Raw genomic sequence first — 19901 nt, 5'->3', positions numbered from 1 at the left:
TTTAATAAAAATAGGTCATCATAAATCATAAATTTTTTGATAAATTTATTGAAAACTCATGATTAAAATATATATATATATATATATATATATATTGTGTCTATTAAAATATATATATAGTAGAATTTCCTATTTGATATATAGACTATAAATGTCAGTATATGCTTCATGTTAATAATTGATTAGAAAAGATTTAGTGTTATAAAGATGTTTTTACATTTACATTTTCTTTATCATCATTTTCCAATTGAATCCAGAATAATGTACCATCTTCTTTGTCATAATCAAAATCATGACCATTTTCAATTCCAATAAGTGGCGTAAAATATCCAACTCGTTTGTCTCCAGGAGTTAAACTCATATCAACCAATTGTGTGGAACGCATTACCATCAGATATGGTGTATCAACTGAAAATAAAAATTAAAAAGTTTTAATTTTACAATGCATGTTATATGAATAATGAATATAAATAATTATGCCAAAATTTAATACAGTGTTAAGAGAATAAGATTCTCAAAATATATCAACAAACAAAGTAAATAGCCTACTTTATGTTCATTAGTATATATCTTAATGTTATTATGTTTACATAATAAATATTACTGAAATGACAAATTTTCTCACTGAAAATATTCAGAGAAATGAATAATACAAGAAAACTTAAAATCTGATGGTCACTAATGCAACTGATAAAAACTTATTTTTAAATAACTAACAACTTTTTACATTCTACTGAAACCAAATATACAAAAGTTTTAAATCGTTCTGTATAAATAAATATGTTAGAAGCCATCTATGTATACAGTTTTTGAGTCACTTTTGATTCTTTCCCTTCCTGTTGTGTACAATAATGTATTTTTGGCAAACCTTTACCATTTAATTGAGTGTACAATAGCTCATAGACATTGTACACACAATTGTAGAAATAACTGTAAAAAATTCTGCAAAAACTTTCAGAACTCATAGTTTATTCACATAACTAATAAATAGACTTCTACAATGTAGCATCGAAAGTTCTGGGACTGGATCCACAAGTACAGAAACTGTTAGAGTTACAATGTTGAAATACACCCTTCTTCAAAACAGTACACCTCTGCCAGCAGGTGTAGAAGTTTCAGAAACACTTCTGTAACTCTTTCTTCACAATCTCTTTCAGTTCAACTAGCATTGCACAATATTTTTTGCTTCTTCTATGCTCAAAAACTAATGATCCTGAAATTAAAGTGATACAGTTCAGGAAACAGGTGATACAATCACAGCAAACTTCAAAATGTTTTCATCAGTGCATATCACTGACTGCTCATTACATATGTCACTTTCAACCTCTTCCTTGCATTTGTTGAACTGTTGATGCCAATTGAAGACTTTTGACGCAACAGTGTGTTATTGCCATAAACCCTCAACACAGGTTTTCATTAGATCTTTGCCCAAATACATACAAAACTTAATATTAATACACTGCTCAATAAATGTTTCATTTCACTAATGTGCATTCACTAACTAACATTCCACAACTTGCTCACAATAGCTATATATACCAGTGTGATCACATGACCTATTTGGACAAAACCTCTTCTATGTGCAGGGGATTTATGTCATAACATAAACCATGAATCACTGAGAGTGTGGTATACATATATGTTCCTGTATGAACATACATATATACCACACTCATTGTGGATCCTACAATGTAAAAACAAATTTGTATGCCACTACAATCACCAAAAACATCTTATTACACAATGTCTTGACTCCCTTCCTATCCAACATATATAATGTTGTACCTTTCACAACCCCTTCTCCTTTAAACTGTATCTAGTGAATAGTTTGAACTGTTCAAGCTAAACATATTAAACTGTACATAATAAATATCCCCCCTTATCATTTATGCATGAAAACAATATTAAAGGTACAGGCCAAAATTACACTAACATTTATAATTAAAAAAATATTTAATATATTCCACAAAAACTACATACTTTTTTTTCTACTTCTCAACATAATTGCCTTAAATATTGAGACATTTATCCCAGCATGACACTAGTTTGAACATCCCTTCACTGTAATGTTGCTTTTCAAGTTGCTTGAAATAGTCTAGAATGGTGTCTTCCAATTCCACCTGATCCGCAAAGAGTTTCCCCGCCAAAAATTTCTTTAAAGGTCCAAATTAATGAAAATCCAAGGAGGCTAAATCTGGACTATACTCCACACATCAAATCAAACTAAACTTTGGTTGGCACAGTGGAATTAAGAGGTCTTGCAACATCCTTTGTATAGTCCAAATATAAGACCCCTCGGATTTTCATTTATTCAGACATTTAAAGAAATTTTTGGCGGGGAAACACTTTGCAGATCAGGAGGAATTGGAAGACACCATTCTGGACTACTTCAAGCAACAGTACTGTGAAGGGATGTTCAAACTAGTGTCAAGCTGGAATAAATGTCTCAATGTTTATAGCGATTATGTAAAGAAATAAACAAAAGTATGTAGTTTTTGTGAAATATATTAAATGTTTTCTTTAATTATAAATGTTAGTGTAATTTTGTCCTGTACCTTTAATATCGGACTCCCTCGTATAAACAAAATATAATGATTTATCTATCAGAACAACAATGGCAAAAAATTCCAGGAACTATACTACAATAAATAAATAAACGAGTAATCAAATCTCTTTGTAAAAATTAGTAAATTTTAGAAAGTTCATTAGCTTGTCAAGATTTGTCATGTGACACAAAATTCTTGACAAGCTTCCATTTCCAAAATGACTTGTGCGAGCACCCTCAAATTCAGGGCATTCACACAGTATGTGTTTAACACTGTACCAGCCAGTATGCCACCAGTTGCAATGGTGGCATACTGACTGGTCATCACCCTTCAAAAGATATTAATGAGTCAGCTGAGTATGTCCAATCCTCAGGTGGGTAAGGATTACTTCAGATCTCCTTTCATAAACCTCATTACGTGTCCAATTTTCTAGCAAAGGTTTGATTTCATGTAGTATATTGTTAAATATAAATAAAAACTGAAAATGATCATTTCCTTTACCTATCTAATTTTATAAATTTAATCTGTAAATTTACCAGAAGTTTTAAATTTAAATAAAATTTAAATTTATGAAATAATTCAATGTTATTTACCCAAACTGCATTTTCCAAGTGGCGCCGTTCTATCCTGAGCATATCCAGCAGGACACTTGCAAGTAAAACCAGTTGGTTTAGAAGGAGAAAGTAAACATAAGTGACTGCATGGTGCTTTTTCACAAGGATTGCTTGCTAATTAAAAATAAATTAATGATATTTATAATATTGGACTAATAAAGTTATTACTTTTATATAATTAATATAGGCCTAAATATCAAATATTTGAAATTTTATTTTTAAAATTCAAGCTTATAAAAATATAAGTATATAATGCTTAGAAATCATTAATTTCTATTCAGAACTTCAGATTATTTGTTAAAACAAATCATTTAAAATAATTTTAATTTTTCAAGATTTTTAATAATGATTATTATAATTTATAAATTTAATATACATATCAACGACATAACTAGAATTTACTTAATATATGCATACAATCATTTGGGTCACCCAAAAAATACTTATATTTAATATTTAGTTTAGTATTTAGCAATAATTTGCTTTAAAGTAAATTTGGCTTTTCGATTCATAAATTACTTGTACATATAATATTCGAATAAGTCATTTAAAACAAATTTATAAATGTGTATGTACATGCATATATATCTGGCTGAATACATATACATAAAAACAAGATTTTTTGTTTTGTTTCAAATGAATTATTTAAAAAAATAGATAATTGTATTGAAAATGTTCATAAATTAAATATTAATTTCCAAACTATATACATATACATATACAATATTTATATAAAAATATAACAAGTGCATATAGATTTATGCTGATAAACAATTAAATGACTGTAATAACTTTAATAAAATGTTAACTTCAAATAATGAAAATAATTCAATTTGATTTATTTTCAAAAATTTAGGATAATTATAAATTTTAAACAGAAACATTTAAAATTTATATTTTATAATTTAGAAATGAAAAACTGAAAAGTAAATCAAACACAGAGCAACTAATTAATTTAGTTATACTTCTTGTCACAAATGTAAATAAACATTAACAAATAATTCCTGATGTAGCCTAAATTTTGGCTAATTGTATAGACTTATCACACCTTGTGGGTTAAATGATAAAATGGAGTCAGAAATCAAATTAAAAATATACACTTTATTAGTATTTGAATGCATTTTGGATTCATAGTCTCTCATCAGTCCAAACAAATGTTTTTTGTCTCAAATTAATAAATAATTTCAGATAAATAATTTACAGAAAAAATAATAGAAGTTAATTTGGTATTATCTTTTGTATGTAATTTATCGAGGCATATTGTCGAGAATCATTTCTAAAAGCCAAATGAAAATTACAGTCAATCAAAACTAATTTTCAATCTTTCAGATAATAAAAAGATTCATCAAGCGTAAAGTCGAGTTATAATTTTAAAAAACAGTCACTGTATTGAATAGATTAGTTTAAACTAAAATATTTATTTTTTACTTAATATTAAACATTCTTGAAATAAAAATAAAATAAATGGGACTAATTCATTTATAATAAAATATTTATGTAAAATACCCATATATTAAAACTGTATTGAAGAAGAAGCAAAAATGTCCTTTATAAGTTCATGACTCACAGTCATCAGGAACTAAATAGAAACAGGGCCGCAATTTTAAAATTGCAGACCTATAAATTCCACTGGCATCTGTCTGTCTACCCTTTCTTAATCTTGAAAATAAAGTTAGATGGATAAAAGCTGAAACCAGATATGAAAGTGTAAGAGCCAGAGTCCCCAATTAACAATATATGAACTTTTGGTTTGGATTGGAAGTCACATTATTTCAATTCAAAAATTTTCTCCAAAACAGTTTGATAGATGACTGGCATAACTCTCTTGATAACAGGAAAAGTATGATGTACATGGAAAGACATTAATAAAAATCAAGAGCAATGTGCATCAAGCTCTAAATTATTGTACACCAGCACTGTGACAGTGTCATAATAGATAATTGTTCATTCACAGATACAACCTTTTATTAGAGGTTATGCCTCTATAGAATGCAAAACAGTTATGAAGACAGTTTTGTTTCTTCAATACAGTTTTAATATATAAATACCACTGGCTAAATTTTTTAATCAACCTTTTTTTTTTTATTTATTGTATTTTTCAACCATTAATATATTTTCTAATTTTGAAAATTTGTTTCTTTTGTCATATTTATTAAATTACAGAATGGATTTAGTTAAGAGATGCTAAGGAGATAAATTTGATAGGAAATTTAAGAAAACATAAAATAAATTTCTATTATTTCTGTTGTACAAATTATTAATCAACATAAATCTAAATTTTAAAGTAACATGTAATATTATGGTAATAACTGAATCAATCCATCTTGATTCAAGCAGAGTTGTTGAGATATGTTAAAAAATAATGTGAATGTTGAATATAAAATTTTAATTTTTATATTGTATAGACAATATACTATTATAAAAGAGCTTCTGGTCTCCAAAACTGTTAAAACTAATATCACAAAAATAATATAGTAGAGGTAACATAAACTTATCACATTGCTACTGGTAACATTAAAATGACACTTCTATCAACAGAATGCAACTTTATTACTAGTATGTATTTCGATACACAAAAATATATAGATATCTGTATAGATCAAGAGATTTTCTTTTTAGATATTGCTCTTTATAATATAATCCTCATAGTACTATGCAGTGTGGGTGTAAATAAATCTTGAGCAGGTATGTTTTAAATTGTAGGTTGTAATTAATGTCAATTTCTCTGCAAATTTGTTCTACAAGAGATATCTATACATTTTTATGTATGGCTGATGAGGGTCTTGTATACCAAAATATATACCAGTAATAAAGTTGCATTCTGATAACAGAAGTGTCATTTTAATGTTACTAGTAGCAGTGTGATAAGTCTCTGTTATCTCTACTATAATATTTGAGATATTAGTTTTAATATACTACATAATATAGTAAGAAATTAAAACATTGACATAAACAATAAAAATATTCTGAATTAGAATCAAATGTTAATTTATAACATTAACGAGAAGATACAATATTCAAAAAACAATTTCAAGTTTTATAACAACTTACGGCTTGTTTCCAAAAGAAATTTTTTAATGACTAAAGTTTGAAATTTATATATACATATAAACTAATTCAATTTGGAGATGTTTTCTAATAACTAAATACCTAAACATCTTTCAGAAAAAATTTATGCTTCAAAAATTATAACAGCTTTATCATTTCAGTTAAAATTCTAAGTTATTTAGTAAATCACTTAAAAAGTTTTCAGCCTTTCAGGAAACTAATTGAATTTTCAACAATCCATTTTAAAAGTTGGTAGGTCAGTTCAAATTTCAGAAGTATTTAAGTCAATGCTGAAAAGAAATATTCTATATTTGAATAAAAATTAAATATTTTAGCTCTATATAATACTAACTGAAGACAACTGTGTAAAAAAATACTTATTTTTAAGAACCTTTCAAAGCAATTTTGGCATTTCTGAATTACTATATTAAATTATAAGACTTTTCAAATTACTGCATAAATATCAGAATTATTCAAATAAAAAGGTTGAAAATTATCATGTTAAGTCCAGTATAAATTGTTTGTATATTGCTTTTACTGACCTAATTCTCAAATCTCAAATATTGAAAATGAGAATTACAAATACACTACATTTGGAAAAACTATATCATCAATTTAAATATATTGTACTTTTTCAAAACCATTTTAAATAACTAATTATAAAATATAACTAATACAAAGCCTATATATTAGCTCCATATTAGCTATATTTTGTAATTATTTATTTAATACTAATTAAATTATAAGATTATTTATGTATTATTTTTAGTATATTAATAATGAAAAGAATGTATTCTGATTGTTTCTCACTAAAAATAAGCACGTGCATAACTAACTATAATTTTTTATATTTTCGTTGTAAAAATTATTTTAATTTGACTAAACTTTAATAAACTACAATTAACTTAATACATTAATTAAAAAGAAGAATATATCTTTAAACATATACAATCATTTTCATTAAAAATATACCTTAATTTTGATTACATACATGCAGGTTGTAAAATAGGATGATTCACATGAATTCCGAGAGGCTGGCTTACAAGATGAGAAACAACTGTTTCATTTTCGCCTTTAAACTTATGACAGGAAAGAACTCTGTTCAACTGACGATCAGTCCAATATAAGGTGTCTTCAAATATTGTTAAAGAATGTGGATGTAGTAGATACTGAAAATAAAATTAATTACTTAATGTTTTCAAATGATAATCTATATATATAATCGAGACAAGTTGATGATAATAATAATAATAATAATAATAATAATAATCAGCGCAGAGCCCAAACGGTTAGGAGTTGAAAGTTGAAATTTGGTACACAGTTAAGGTACGTCACGAGAATGCACACTAAGAAGGGATTTTTCGAAATTCCTCCCCATGGGGGAGAGGGACAGGAATAAAGCTTAACACTTCCATCAACAATGGAAGTGTTATGTAACAACGGAAGTGTCAAGTAACAATGGAATTGTTAAGAGAAAGCGACGTGCAAGACGCAGATGCAGTTTTTTTGCAGACCCATCTAAAAATTCTCTAATTAGTCTGGAAACAGGGGATCCCAATTCTTGCATTCTGTGAAAACGGGTATGGTTGACTATAATGTAATGATCTTAATCTTCACTATCGTTAATTTTGGCCAAGCAACGCCGGGCCTACCCGCTAGTTATAAGAATATTTTATTTTTAATTAGTAATTTAAAATAATATTAAATTACACAAAAATTATAATTAAAAGAGAAATTAAGATATTTTATTAAATTATTTTTATTTATTTATTATATATTATTATATTATTATTTAATTATTTTATTTATTAATTATTTATTTGTGTTGGTATTCTTGTGGTTGTTGTGTGGTGGTGGTGGTGGTGTGGTGAATCGTATCCTACTCAGCTTATATACCAGTACCTAATGCTATGCCAAACTGAAGTCAAGGAATAGCAACAGGAAAAATATTTCATTCACAAGCTTTCATGTATATATCTGTGTTTAATGATTTCATGACTATGTGACATCTTTAGTATGGCAGATTTTTGTAATGTATGTGCGTGCTGTTATGAAACCTAATGTTTTTAGACTTTTGAATAGTGTTATGTAGTATGAATCACTAGCACAATAAGTACATTATCCATTCTCCACAGATGTGTTATTTCTTGGAAAGCTTTGAGTATTTACTAAATTTTTTAATTTATGTATTTTGTATGTTGGATATCCTATATAAAAATATTTCAGTATACATTAACATTTCAATGACACAAACACAATCTTCATGAATATAGTATATTTTTTAATATTACATTTATGAAATCATTAGTATTTGCATTTAATTTATTTGATTTTTCATTGACAAGTTAATAAAATTATTTATTTTAATTTTAATCATCTACATATCTAGTAAAATCATTATATTATAAGCATTTACATGATTATGATATAATGATTGTTCTAGAATATATTCTTAAATAGTTAATAGTTAATATTCTTTAATAGTTAACTAATTAACTTTAATGGAAATGATTTTTAAAATATTCCATTCACTATACTGTTTTTGATTTTTCACATTAGGATTTTCTAATGTGATATCAATGTAATGATAAATTAATAATAATATACTTGTACAAACGTGATGTTTATAGAGGGAGATCTTTCCACAAGTGGACAGTTCCACTACAGACAATTTAAATTTTTCAACACATGTCATTAAGAAACTTCTTAAATTTATAGCTTAATGGCATCCATGCACTAAATCTATATGAACTTCAGCAAAATAAACGTAACCATGTGGACATAGGAAACAGTAAACCAATTTCAAAGATCTTGCTTAACTTTTTCAGGTGACACTTGAAACATTCTCAATCAGTACGTTTTGCAGCATTCCAGTTGAGACTAAACTGTGAAGAAATATGTCCATTGTAGTCCTGTTATATTGTTGTCAAATCACAAGTTTTGCCACTGTCACTCACAAAAACTGCACCTTGTTTCCACAACTGGACATGTCCAGTAGGGAAAATGCACACTCTCATGCACTAGTGGAAGGCACTTTGTTTATTTTGCAACAGGTTGCATCAACATTGAATCTTTTAAAAATTAATCATTATTAAGAGCTATACTTACATCATTAATAAGTTATCTAGCTGCTGAAATATTACCTGAGTAGAAACACAGAATAAGTCTGTAACTGACGATGAACTTGTCACATATCTCAAAAAAATTTTGTTCATGGATATTTACAATCACAGGTGAAGAGAACTATTTAGTTGACATAAATGACATATTTGCCAAGCCCAAGTTGCCATCACCAATACCTTTATCCTCTCTCGCAGCAGTTCCAAACCTTTTCTACAGTATTCCTACTCCATTGTGGTCCACATGCAATGGTGCCTCCCCTTTGCATGCACACAAGTGTTTATTGCTCTGTATTCAGTATTTATTTTTTTTATTACAGATTAAATGATACTGGTAAGGTTTGATTGAAAATATACAGCAAAAATATAATTTCACTATTAAAAACTACAGATATACCTACCTACACATTTTGATTATATAAAATGGATAATATCTTTATTCAGACGGAATAACCAGGGGTTTATTCCTTCTGAATAAAGTTATAATAAAGTAAATTAAAAAAATGTTTTGCATAGTTTCATAAACTGTAAACATCAATATGAAATCTGAGCTTGTTTGAATTGTACAAATGATCAATGTTTCAATGTTTGGTTCTAACTCTGTCAGTCCTATGCGTACGTCATTCCCCACATTAAGCCGTGAAAGTATTATCTGACAGTGTGGAATTGTTTGCAATCTCTTTGCAGCTGCCTCTCCATTCATAATGCAACACATTTCTACACCTGCCGGAACCAACAAATTCTAGGCCAGATGTCTTTCAAAGTTCACAAGCTTTTAAGGCTGTCATTGGCAAGAACTTGAAAATAAATGATACACTGGGACTGTTGAATGCCAAATTTGCTTCAAAACTAAACTTGACATAACTTGCATCATATTACCTGTGCTCATTCTTTCCTTTATTGGGAACTATACTTGTGTCATCAGTAGTAACCCTGCTACTACTGCTAGGTTCACTGTATAATCTGCATTACTTAGTTCTCTTCAAATAGCAATGCATTCTAAATATCGAAATGATTGGTTTTGTTTAGTTAGTAAATTTACTAGAATATATGGGGACAACTAATGAATATTACACGCAATAATGGAAAACAAATTAGAGTGATGGAAAAACATTGTGCTTGTGGAGGGCTGTCACATTGTGTTTGAAGGAGTATCTGTTTTTATCCATATACTCTCAATCTTTAGTCACACACTGAATAGTATTGCGCGCATCTGCTTGTGCCTCTCCTAAAAATGTTCTGCATCTCCCAATGAAAGCATGCCTCACCAGTTGGGAACTGCTGCTCTATGGTGTCAGCAACCTTTTTATTGAATGTCTCTTTTGGTGGGTATGCCAAGGTTGGCTAATATTAAAACATCTTATTATTAGCATTGTATAGCTTATGCTTTTAAATAAGAAATGAATATTATGTATTCAAGATTTTTATATTGTCAAATAAGTGTCACTCTTTTGATTCTCAAGTCATTTTATAATCACTTGAATAAAAGGATAATAGTTTTAAATTTTTACAAATTATGCATATTTGAATTTCCTTTGACCTGAAATCTTTATGTCCAAAGATAGAATGCCACTGTTCAGTCATGTATCACCTTCTTCCATAATTAAAAAATCTGTTCCATTTTTGAAAAGTTAAGATTAATTGGGAAACTCACTTTCAATACTGAGGCTACATTATTAACAAATTTCATTATACATTTCCCAACTTTTGAAGCTACCAAAATAGTAGCTTCAAAAATTGGGAAATGTATAATGAAATTTGTTTTGTTTAGTCTCAATTCACAACAAATGATTGTAAACTAAAAAATGTCCAGAAAGAATGGTCTTCCCTAATATTTAAAGTATTTAAAAAATCTTTGTTTATTCTTTTACACAAATTTTAATTTGAATGACTGTTACTAACACTCTAAAAGTATGCAAAAAAAATTATCACTATTCTAAGCAAAATTACAGTTTCTAGCTTTCTTTTCTTCTCTCTGTCTTGCCTCTCCAAAATTACATTTGGTTATAATTACTGCATTCTTGTGCTTATAATCTGCATATAATTATATATAAGAAACATTTTGAAAAGAGTACAGATTAAACAATGGGACAGGTTATATGATGATTTTTAATTTGCAATTATAAACTCTTGTCTACAATGCAAAAGATATTCCGATAGGTGCAAGATATACAAAGATATTTTTGTTCTGGCAATTTTCTGTGGGGTATGCACCATTATGGATTATAAACATGAAAATACAGTAAATATTCATATGGTAATAGCTATTATTAAAAAACATTTTAATAAAACTTTCACTCACGTGATTATGTCCTAGTACTTGCTGTCTCCCAGAGCCGTCATAATTACAAAAATCAATATAATCTAATTTACTATCAGCAAAATAAATTCTTTTGTTTGGGATGTCAATTGTCAAACCATTTGGCCAAAATATTTTAGTATGCACAATCACTTTTCTCATGCTTCCATCAAGTCCAGCACTTTCAATTCTTGGGTTCTCTCCCCAATCACTCCAAAACAATAATCTAACACTTTGATAACAAAAATTATTAGTACACATTAATTTTAATAACTTCATTCGTGACTTTTTAAAAATAACTTACTCTTCTCTTGGATCCACTGCTAAACCTCTTGGTTGACTAACATTTTCAGCAATTAAAACAATATGATGATTTCCATTAGCAGTAGCCACATCAACAGTGTTTAATCTAGAATCCACCCAATATAAATTTTTTGCTATCCAATCAAATGCCAATCCTTCTACTAAATCTAAGCCACTGTCAATTACCTAAAAAATAAAATATTAAATATTTTATAAAATAAACCATATAAATTAATTTGTTTATTTAAATAAAAGCTTTATAATATCTAAACCAATCTTTAAATAGTGCATAGTCTAAAATATAAAATGGTTCATCAATTGATTTAAAATACTTCTTAAATTTTTTTTCAGTAATGTAAATAAATATATAAAAAAGCATATTTTTGTGAAAAAATAAATATATAATAATAAAATTTTAATTTAAATACAGTCAAACCTGTTTTTATGCGGGGGATAGGGACCGCATTAAAAAAAACGCATAAAAAAAATCTCACGAAACTTCACGAATGGCTGTAAATAATAGTTTTCGCAACACAATTAAAAAAATAATTTTTTTATGCGGTCAACAGGGACCGCATAAAAAAAGTCTCACATAGAAAATAACTCAAAACCGTACGAAATAGAATTTATTGACAACAGATGTCAGCACTTGACTGCATCGTCTGGTCTATCGTCTGTTTTACATATTTTTGTCCAGGTGGTGTTTTGTTGACTTAAAAGTAAATTATTTCATTTTTCGGATATTCATGCAATAATATTACTATAATAAGTGCATTTATGCTATAATAAGTTTATTTAGCTATAATAAGTCAACATGAGACATGATGAATTGCACGAGACTAGTCGCCAACTATACCGCACAAATTAAAAATTCACATTAAAAAAATCGCACAAATAAAAATCGCACATAAAAAGAGCGCATAAAAACAGGTTTGACTGAATACTTTCAAAAAATTACATAAATAATTTAAATAGTTTTTGTTTTTTTTCATAACCAATTAATACATCACCATATTGTGTAAAGAGAAATATGAAAATATTATATCCAAAGTATTGACATACTCTTATATTTTTTGTTATGAAGTATATTTTTGTTTTTTAAATATATATAAATAAGTATCATCTGTCTAACTTTATGAGATGACACTTTATTTAAAAAAAAATATTATTATGCATCTTTTTTATTAAATTTATTTGTAGTAAAATGTGTTACATCAATGTTAAAATGGGTTGCAAACAAAGAGGTATGTTAAACAAAATAGAGTTTTAAATTAATTTTAAACATATTTTAAATAAAAAATTCAATTATTTAGCTTACAACTTCTGGATCTCCTCCTTTGACCATTTTATAAATTTTTTTTGCCACCATATCTGACCAATATAAGGTATCTGTTTTCATGTCTGAAGAAGTAGCAACAACATTTTCCACTCTAACAGGAACACGTTCTAATGTTGTTGTATTTAAATTAGCTACAAGAATTGATCTTCTGTTTGAAATAACCAAGTATGCACTAGTCCAATCTACAATTTAAAAAAATATCCAAGTTAATTTCAAGTAAAGAATATTTTTTTTAAATATTTAATTTTGTTTATTAAAAAAAAAAAATAACAATATTCCATTAGTACGTACTATCTGCTTTACAAAAGTGGTGGTCTAATCCTAAAGTATATCCTTCTTCACAAGTGCACTTATATGAGCCTTTAGAGTTGAAGCAACCTTGACTACATATTCCAGGTACAGCACATTCGTCAATATCTGAATATAAAATTAAATAAATATTTAAGAAAATACCAATACTTAAAATATTTGAAATAAATAAAAATAGGTTAAACCAATAGTTAATATTTAAGTAAGAAATACATTACAGATGATGTTAGTTGCAACATTATAATTATGGTACAATTTTGGAAACTATGCTATAATTATTAGACATACAATTAATTTAACAATATTCAACTTAAAATAATTTTTATAAATATTATGTGCAAAGAGCATTCAATATATTATTTACATCCAGGTTGCAAAAGTAATGTAATTTGTTTTTTCAATAATTTTCTATTTAGAAAAATTTATGTGTTTTGGCATTTCTTTGGATATTTTTCATTACATAATTTATTATAATTTTTGATAATGTTGAGAACATTTTTAAAGTGGTTTGTGACTAACTAAACAACGTCATAAATCAATATATGTTAAAATGGCTTTTTAATGTGATTTTTCCACTAGTCTTGAAATATTTTAAATTCTCATAACTATTATCATAAATTATCATAACCACAAAATTCAAATTTTGTGGTTATGATAAAATTGAAAACACATTGAATTTTTTCCAAAAACTTCAATGTTTTTTAAATTAGACAATCAATTCATTTTTTTTTATATTTTAGCCATAAAAAATGCAAATAAATATAACAACATTCTGCTTTGTTTTATGATGGAAAGTTTATTAATTCAGATGTAAGTGAAATAGTGGTGCTTAAGTAATTACCACAATGATAGTGTTTGAATATTGTATTGTATATTGTTCATTTTTAAATTACAAAAACTCAAATCAAAGTGATCATCAATTATTTAAAGAATATTTATATTACATAAGTGTTATATGATTAGATACAAATTACAATGCAGACTTTTTCATTTTATATAATTTCTTTTCAAAATGCAAACCATAACCTTAAAGATTCTATACTTAATTTCAATTATCATCAAATCTACTTTAAGAAATCTTAAAACATTTATTGGACTTTTGAAATAAGTGTAAAGTTTAGAAATTTAAAAAACTAATTTTAATTAATTGGAAAATTTATAATTATAACCCAATAAATTAAATTAATATATTGTATCAGGTAACAGTGTTATTTTCAATAGCTTTTAAATCAAAATATTATTTTGAATTTTCAATGATTTTTATTTATGTATAAACAGTTACACTAACAGAATTTTATTAGTACTATTTCAAAACAAGATAAAAGTCTATAAAACTTTTTATATTTTTTAAAATATATTAAAAATTACTTACCAATACAAGTGTTTGTATCATTTAATTTTTCTCCTTTTGGACAGAGACATAATGGACCAGTTGGTGTCTGCATACATTCACCTGTACATCCAACTTTATGGTCTTTACATTCATTTAATTCTGAAGATAAATTAAAAGTGTTAAATAAAATAAAATAAAATTTGTTGTACATATCAAGTTTTAGAAAAATATGCTCTACAAGGTAAATAAGTAAAAGTTTTATTTTAATATATATTTAATCTATTCTTTAACTTTTAGTACTGACAATATATTCTTAATTCAGAAATTTAATTTTTATAAGCTTAAAAACTATGATACTATAAAATTTAACGCAATAAAATATAAAATAAATAAAACAACAGAATTCAATCAAAAATTATTTTTGCACTTAAAAACATAAATGAATGAGAAAACATATAAGTCAAATTTAAAAATCTTTTTGAAAACTATGGTAAATTAATAAATATATTTTAAAGAAGGGATTCTCAAGCTGCATTCCATGAATCTCAAGGTACCCTAAAGGAATATATGAAATTCCATGAGAGAAAAATATGTAACAGAGGAAAAATTTATTAGCAGTCTTAAATTTGCACATGAAATTCATCCACTGATAGTATGCTGACTTGCTGCTTCAACTCCAGAAGCTTTTTAAAAGACAAATGCTGCTGGCATTTCATTCTATTCTTGATTAATTTTTTTTATTTGCTAACAAAATACTGTATATATTTTTCAAGTTAAGGTAACAGAAATTATAGCTCAGTTTTGGTGTGGATGGGATACAGACAAATAAAGGTTTCTCAAAGTCATACAAGTCTTTTACAGCTTTGTGGGTCAAAACACAAAACAAACAGAACCCAACAAAAAAATTTGGAAATGGTGTTTTAAAGTATTCATTTGTTTTTATTATCAAAATTCATTTGAAAATAACAAATTTAAATTCTAGATAAATAAATTTTTTGTCCATTTTAAATATACTATAAAATAATTATTTTGTACAAAATTTGAACCAATGATATTTAAATCAAACAATATCATTAATATAAAAATAAATATCAGACAGGAAAATTACATATTCACTTACCACAAAGTGGACCTTCATCAGAATCATTTGGACAGTCAATTTTTTTATTACAAACTTTTGAATTATCAATGCATTTTTTAGTAACACCAGGACATTGCCATTGACCATAAGGGCACATGAAGGATGGTGCAGCTACATTAAATATTTTACACAAAATAAATGTGTTATATTAAATAATATATGAAATTAGTAAATATTTAAAACAATAACTAACTGCAAGCATGTCTTGCATCTTCATCGGAACCATCACCACAATCATCGGTACCATCACATATCCAAGATTTAAATATACAATGAGAATTGTTACATCTGTAGTGATTGACTGGACAATTAATTTCACCTAAAAAGTTTTATATATTAAAATTTTTTATTTAAAAAGAATACTAAAATTATAATCATATATTATTTTTAAAAATTTCTTACTGCAACTGCTAGGTTCATCACTACTATCTTCACAATCAGAATTACCATCACAGTACCAAGAACGAGGTATGCAAATACGTGAAGTCTTACATTGGAAGGTTTTTTCGCTATCACATTGATTTGGAGCTAATGAAGCTATAAAATAATTATAGTAAATCGTTATAATTTAATATACATACAAAAAAGTAAGAGCAACAAATTATAAAATATCTTTTGTTTTTTATTTAAGCCAAAAATAAAAAACACAGGGTTCTCCTTTTTACTCAACTTCTAAATTCCCTGACTTTCCAAACATATATTCCAGTAAGTTTTTACTTTTTGGTATCATAAATTGACCAGTAACAAAGGTTTATATTAGATGAAAAATGAATCATTATATAAAGGGTACGTTCGTTAAGTCAAACGAGTTAAACGAGAATGACGTCATCGTTATTCTTGTTTCGTTAGACTTTTCGAACGATTTGTTATAACTAAATGGCTGTTTCTAAAATCGAAGATATGAATATTGATATTGCAGTCTTATTCAAAATATTTTTCTTAGGTTGCTTCGGATGGACAGTTATTTCAATCATTTCACCTTTTAATTCACAATTTAAACACTCGAGTAGATCTAGAAACATCGATATCGTCGGGCGCCATTTTCTTAACGAAGTAAACTAACTCTTTCCTTCGTGAGCTTCGTTAGAGTTTCGTTCGATACGTCATCACCGCGGAGCATGCGCACTGAGCAAGACTACTACTATTCGAACGATTCATTACTAACGCGTTTAACTTGTTCGACTTAACGAGCGTACCCAAAATATAACTCTTGAAAATATTCTTTGATATATTTGAAATGTTATTTCGATTTAATAAAAATCTCTTACTATTGGCTTGGAGATCTAAGAGTCGATTTTTATGAAAAATTCATTATTCTATACACACACACTGTATATATGGCAACCTCAGAGAGAGCAAGAGTGATCCAAGTGTGGTTTTGATGTTATAGCATTAGCATGTGAAATTTGTTTAAAAGCAACTGTTATCTAATGCAAAGCAGATTCAAATGGAATTTGTTGTTACATCCAAGGCACAAAAAGAAAAAACAAAAAAGAAAATATGCAAAATATTATGTAAAATCTTTCATTGATTAAAATCTCAAAATTAGAATTTACTGATATGGATCATTCTTGCTCTGTGGTCATCATATATAATGTGGATTTTTAAAAATATATTTATAATTATTAATATAACTTCTAAAAAATACTTACGACAACCCAATTCATCTGAATTATCATTACAATCAGGAACACCATCACAATGATAACTTTCATGAATACATTGTTTTAAATTTGCACACTGAAACTGCGAAGACGTGCATACTATTGGAGGGCAATTCTGTTCATCAGCTTGATCAAAACAGTCATTGTCACCATCACAAATCCAACTCTGAGGTATGCAGTGTCCTGATCCAGGACAGGTAAATTGATAATACGCACAAGTTTTTTCAGCTACAAATAAAAATATATATTTCAATTAATATAGTAAAATTACAACAATGGAAAAAAATTAAATTATTTATAAAAACATAATTCAAAGATTTTATAATGATTTACAAATATATGTTGGATATTATAAATATTTTAAACTGAAGTAGTTATTAATATATGCAAAAATATCAGCAGATAATAATAAATCAAATAAAATGTTATTAATTTGAAAATATATGAAATATTTAAAACACGTCACTATCAATAATAATAGAGTTTATCATCTGATTTTTGCCATTCAAATTCAAAACTGTGTGTGATATCTAAAAACAATTTAACCAAATGTTTGCTCACTTAATTTTTAGCATAGAAATTTTTGAAAAGCTTATTTATCATTGTAAAATTACAGATTTAGAAAATAAAGAAATTAGTTATATTTCAATTTCTTTTAATCCTAATCAAACTATTTTATCTCTATAATTAAAGCTAATTCTTATCAGTTAAACAAGTTATTCTTCACAATATTAAAGTAAAAATACAGAGTTTCATTAATAATTGTATCATAACAAAACTTAAATTCAAAATATAATTAATTATCCTTCATACTTATCATTCATATGATAAAATATATACTTTGTATGTTCTATCAGACTATTAGGCTTTCATTTTGCATTGATTTTTTGCTGTCATAACAATCTCAGACATCTTGCAGCATTTATTTCCAAACATTTGTGTGATTGCTAATGCAAGGAAACAATGATCAAAAACAAAAATCAATATGCTAATTCATATACAAGTAATTTTCCAAATATTCTTCATGATAAGTATCATGCAAGAATAATGTATTACTTTCATGTCAGTAATTCCATTAAAATTATTTCATTTTTTTTATTAAAACGATGACAAATAATTTCTTTAATAAACAAAATAATTTCATTAGGGAAGCTAAGAAATTATAACATCATAATTATTATATTTAATCTACTTTCATTATTGTATTCTAACTCAATAATTTTGTAATGATAAGATATATCTTCAATAAATTTTCTAAGTGTAAAATTATAATCAATATCATCTAATTGTTATATTACATTCAACATCCATATATATTAAAAAATTATACAGTTTGATTAGGAATCTTTACAAGAAAAATATTCAAAAATTCAAAACATTTTTTAATATTTTAATATAAAAGAAATATATAATTATGTGACTAATATAATTAACTACTTTAAGTAATTATAAATATTGTGACTGCATCTATATGATAAATGTAGAAGTGTAAATACATTTATTGTGTGATTATAAGCATTGCCTTATATATTATAATGTTATAAGACAATACATTACATAAAAAGACTTGTAACAATGATAACAAAACAGTGAAAACAAAACATATACAAACAAACAAAAATCAAACTTAGTAACATTAAAGATTACAAATAAAGTAAAATGAACTGACCATTAACATATGTCATTTTTCATACCTTCAGTGAATAGGTATGTATAAATATGCCTGAATATCCTACACAAAATTTCTATCTTAGCAGTTGCAAAACCATTAGAAGTAATCATTGTACACTGTATATTTGAAATTCAATATATAAAAACTAGAAATTCCCCCATCAAGCATAACAGAATATTTTTATGAGAAAGTAGAGATTGAAGAATTGAGAAGAGTAGAAATTTCAAGAAATTTAAAAAGAGTTGTTAATATTTCTACAAATTAAGTAGTTTATACTATCTGTTGTAACATAAAGAGCAACAAAACAAAATTTCACCTAGAGTGGACAAAAATAGTAGGAGTTACAAAGAATTCACTTACACACAGACAAACAGATTTAACCTTTAAAATAATATTAAAATCTTTCTTTAAAAAATTTCTTTATATATTAAATTCTGAGTAAACACTGTATTGTCTTTTAAAAGATTTTCTTGCTAGACACCTTAATATTGTTTTGATGACTGATGTTATGCTG

The 19901-nt window shown here is 26.5% G+C and overlaps 1 protein-coding gene across 5 annotated transcripts in view; it reads right to left on the bottom strand.

Moving 5' to 3' along the window:
• The window catches only part of mgl (megalin), a 148760-nt gene that overhangs the window by 36981 nt on the left and 91878 nt on the right, over positions 1-19901 (bottom strand). For 3 of the 5 annotated variants that reach the window (XM_067285791.1, XM_067285792.1, XM_067285794.1), the window contains 12 exons: positions 17704-17943; positions 16454-16588; positions 16245-16370; positions 16031-16162; positions 14950-15069; positions 13560-13685; positions 13248-13450; positions 11931-12115; positions 11630-11858; positions 7200-7377; positions 3140-3274; positions 218-408 (listed from right to left, as the gene is read on the bottom strand). In XM_067285791.1, the coding sequence (XP_067141892.1) occupies positions 218-408; positions 3140-3274; positions 7200-7377; positions 11630-11858; positions 11931-12115; positions 13248-13450; positions 13560-13685; positions 14950-15069; positions 16031-16162; positions 16245-16370; positions 16454-16588; positions 17704-17943 (2000 nt within the window). The remainder of the gene's footprint in view (positions 1-217; positions 409-3139; positions 3275-7199; positions 7378-11629; positions 11859-11930; positions 12116-13247; positions 13451-13559; positions 13686-14949; positions 15070-16030; positions 16163-16244; positions 16371-16453; positions 16589-17703; positions 17944-19901) is intronic. The other 2 variants (XM_067285793.1, XM_067285795.1) reach the window with 1 other exon arrangement.

Source organism: Centruroides vittatus, unplaced genomic scaffold (assembly GCF_030686945.1).
Source record: "Centruroides vittatus isolate TY-2023 unplaced genomic scaffold, ASM3068694v2 scaffold_3038, whole genome shotgun sequence".
Classification (NCBI taxonomy): Eukaryota; Metazoa; Arthropoda; class Arachnida; order Scorpiones; family Buthidae; genus Centruroides; species Centruroides vittatus.
Note: the sequence above shows the minus strand (reverse complement) of the source record. Positions and strands in the feature narration are given on the sequence as shown.